The following is a 2,750-nucleotide window of genomic DNA, read 5'->3' on the forward strand; positions in this document are numbered from 1 at the left end:
GTAGAAGAGAATTGTGAAAAAAAATTCACCTACTGCTAAAACGCCACCTTAACAGACCAATTTTGCGAAGTTATGGTTTCCACGTAGGCTGCCTGCTTAGCAGTAAATATATTTAAACGTTAATACTTCCTTACCATTCATTTCAAACTCACGAGCAACGTAGAATTCTCCTTTTTCTTTTTCTTTTCTTTAACATTTCTTTTTTAGGTATGATTTCTAGAAGGTTGTTGAGGATTCAAATAATGATCCAACCCATTAGGATTTAATTTTTAATTTGAAGGTTCTTCCAAAATTACAAAAATGAGAATATATTACAACGCTTTCATTTCCTCCTAGTGCTCAGTCCAACGTCTAGAAAGTAAACGAAACTGTTTAGGATCTTTAAATGTAGCAAGTTATATAGTTACCTTCTTTCTCGTGTTATCAATCCTTGACTATTATAGTAATCAGTTGCCTATAAACTAATTTGCTATTAAATAATTCACAATATAGTATGAGGTCATAACTACCGATTACTACTTTTATATAAGGAAATTAATATTGATAACCTAAAAAAATAGCAGTAAATAACTTTTTAAAGCTATTAAAAATACAATATTCTATTTTCGTTGTCTCATTTGATGTAGTTCACTTTTTCTTCTTAGTTTATTTTCTTACAATGAAATCTTTCTATATCTAAAAATAATTTAACTTTAAATTTCTCATTTGATCTAATGAAATATTAATAGTCCACACAATTATGTATAACTGATTTAAGACCATAATGTTTAAAAATGTTTCTTTCTTTTTTAAATTAGGTGCCCACTAATCAAAGTGCATAACTAATTAAATTGGGACTAATGCAGTACCAAATAAGTAAAGATTCTTTACCCAGTCCGTAAATATAACTTTTTTTCTTTACCAAACAAGAAGAACGACCATTCATATATTCTCAGAAGAACGACCATTCATATGTTCTCACTTTTATTTCCTACCAAACTCAACCTCTTAATTATATTATGGAAGCTTGACAAAGGTCATTGCACAATATTTGATTGTTAAACCCATGCTCCGCCAAATATTGATTTGCTAAAATACTCACTATTTCGGCCACCACGTGCTGAGAAATAAGACAACCAATCCAACTATATATATCCACTGTCTTCCATATTTCTATACCTAAATCAACTTTCTTACAATACCCATCTTGTAACTAACCCTCATTCTCTATTCTCTATAGACTTCCATGGCTAATTCCAATGATAACAACAATGAGGTTGTCACTCAAATAGATTCTTGGTACAGAATCTATAAAGACTCACGATGTGAACGTTTATATGACACAATTGGCTTAGCCTACGTGCCCCCATCACTTGATGATCCACAAACTGGAGTGTCATCCAAAGATGTCAAAATTTCACCACATGTTTCTGCTAGACTCTATCTTCCAAAAATCACCACTGATTCTAGCCAAAAGCTTCCCATTTTAGTATATTACCATGGTGGTGCACTAGTTCTGGGATCCGCCTTCTTCAACGCATACCAACGTTACCTCAACATCTTGGTTGCTGAATCTAACGCAATCGCGATTTCTGTCGAGTACAGGCTAGCCCCAGAACATGACGTGCCAACAATCTACGAAGATTGTTGGACTGCACTTCAATGGGTCGCGTCACACGCTAGTGAAAAATTCACTAGCGCTAACGAAGATCCGTGGCTAAAAAATTTCGGTGACTTTAGCAGGTTGTCTATAATTGGAGATAGTGCTGGTGGCAACATAGTTTATCATATGGCCATGAGAGCTGGAAGAGAAGGTGGTGTTAATGAAAATGTGTCCATCAATGGTTCAATTCTTGTTTGTCCTTATTTGTTGGTCCCACTTGAGAACATTGAACAAGGTATATCCTACAAGAACTGGATCATTATTAGCCCGCCATCAGAAGCAGGGCTCCACAGCCCAATGATTAATCCACTTGCTGAGAAGGCTCCTTGTTTGTCAGGGCTAGCCTGCTCTAGGGTGTTGTTGTGTTTTGCAGAGAAAGATGAGTATATTCCAAGAGAAATTGGGATAGAATTCGTTGAGGGCATCAAGAAAAGTGAATGGAAAGGGGATTTGGAATTTGTTGAAGTCGAAGATGAAGGTCATTGCTTTCAGTTGGCCAATCCTGAAACTGAAAAATCTCGAGATTTGATCAAGCGTTTTGCTTCTTTCATCCAACTTAAGTGATAGATCGTACACTCCTATAATAACATCCTTGTTGCTTCAATAATGACCTTATCTTGATTCTTGCTTGTCACGATGAGATAGATGTCATTTTCATCGGCCAACTTAAAATCTAAAGTCAGAATTAGAGTAAAAGCAATGCAAGAATAACATTATTACGTACAATGTTTGATTTCACTTTTTCCTTTTTGACATAAATAATGATTGTCATAAGTTATATATATGCCTGAATATATGTATTATTTTATACGGAATAAAATGTGAAATAAGAACACATGACTTAATAATACATAGACTAAAGCTGCTAAATAACAAAAATAACCCTTCATGTAGCATCTATATTTTATTTTGCTAAAAGATAAAGACACTTCAAAATATACACTATAAAATAATTTGTTCTTGGGTCTTTTTTTTTTTTTTTTTTTTTTTTTTTTTTATAGTTAATAAGCCATCACCATTAGGTTGGGTTGTTTTAAAGGTGTGGGGGGTTTTGTGACACTGCTCACTACGTTATATTGACAAGATGATCTTACAATAACTCAGGGGG

General features: G+C 34.0%; 1 protein-coding gene across 1 annotated transcript; it reads left to right on the top strand.

The window, feature by feature from the left end:
• The first annotated feature begins 1,026 nt into the window (after positions 1-1,026).
• On the top strand, positions 1,027-2,477 carry LOC132047461 (2-hydroxyisoflavanone dehydratase-like). The gene has a single exon (XM_059438503.1). It carries the CDS (start codon positions 1,226-1,228, stop codon positions 2,204-2,206), a length of 981 nt encoding a protein of 326 aa, XP_059294486.1. The 5' UTR covers positions 1,027-1,225; the 3' UTR covers positions 2,207-2,477.
• The last annotated feature ends 273 nt before the right edge of the window (positions 2,478-2,750 follow it).

This window comes from Lycium ferocissimum, chromosome 1, assembly GCF_029784015.1.
Source record: "Lycium ferocissimum isolate CSIRO_LF1 chromosome 1, AGI_CSIRO_Lferr_CH_V1, whole genome shotgun sequence".
Classification (NCBI taxonomy): Eukaryota; Viridiplantae; Streptophyta; class Magnoliopsida; order Solanales; family Solanaceae; genus Lycium; species Lycium ferocissimum.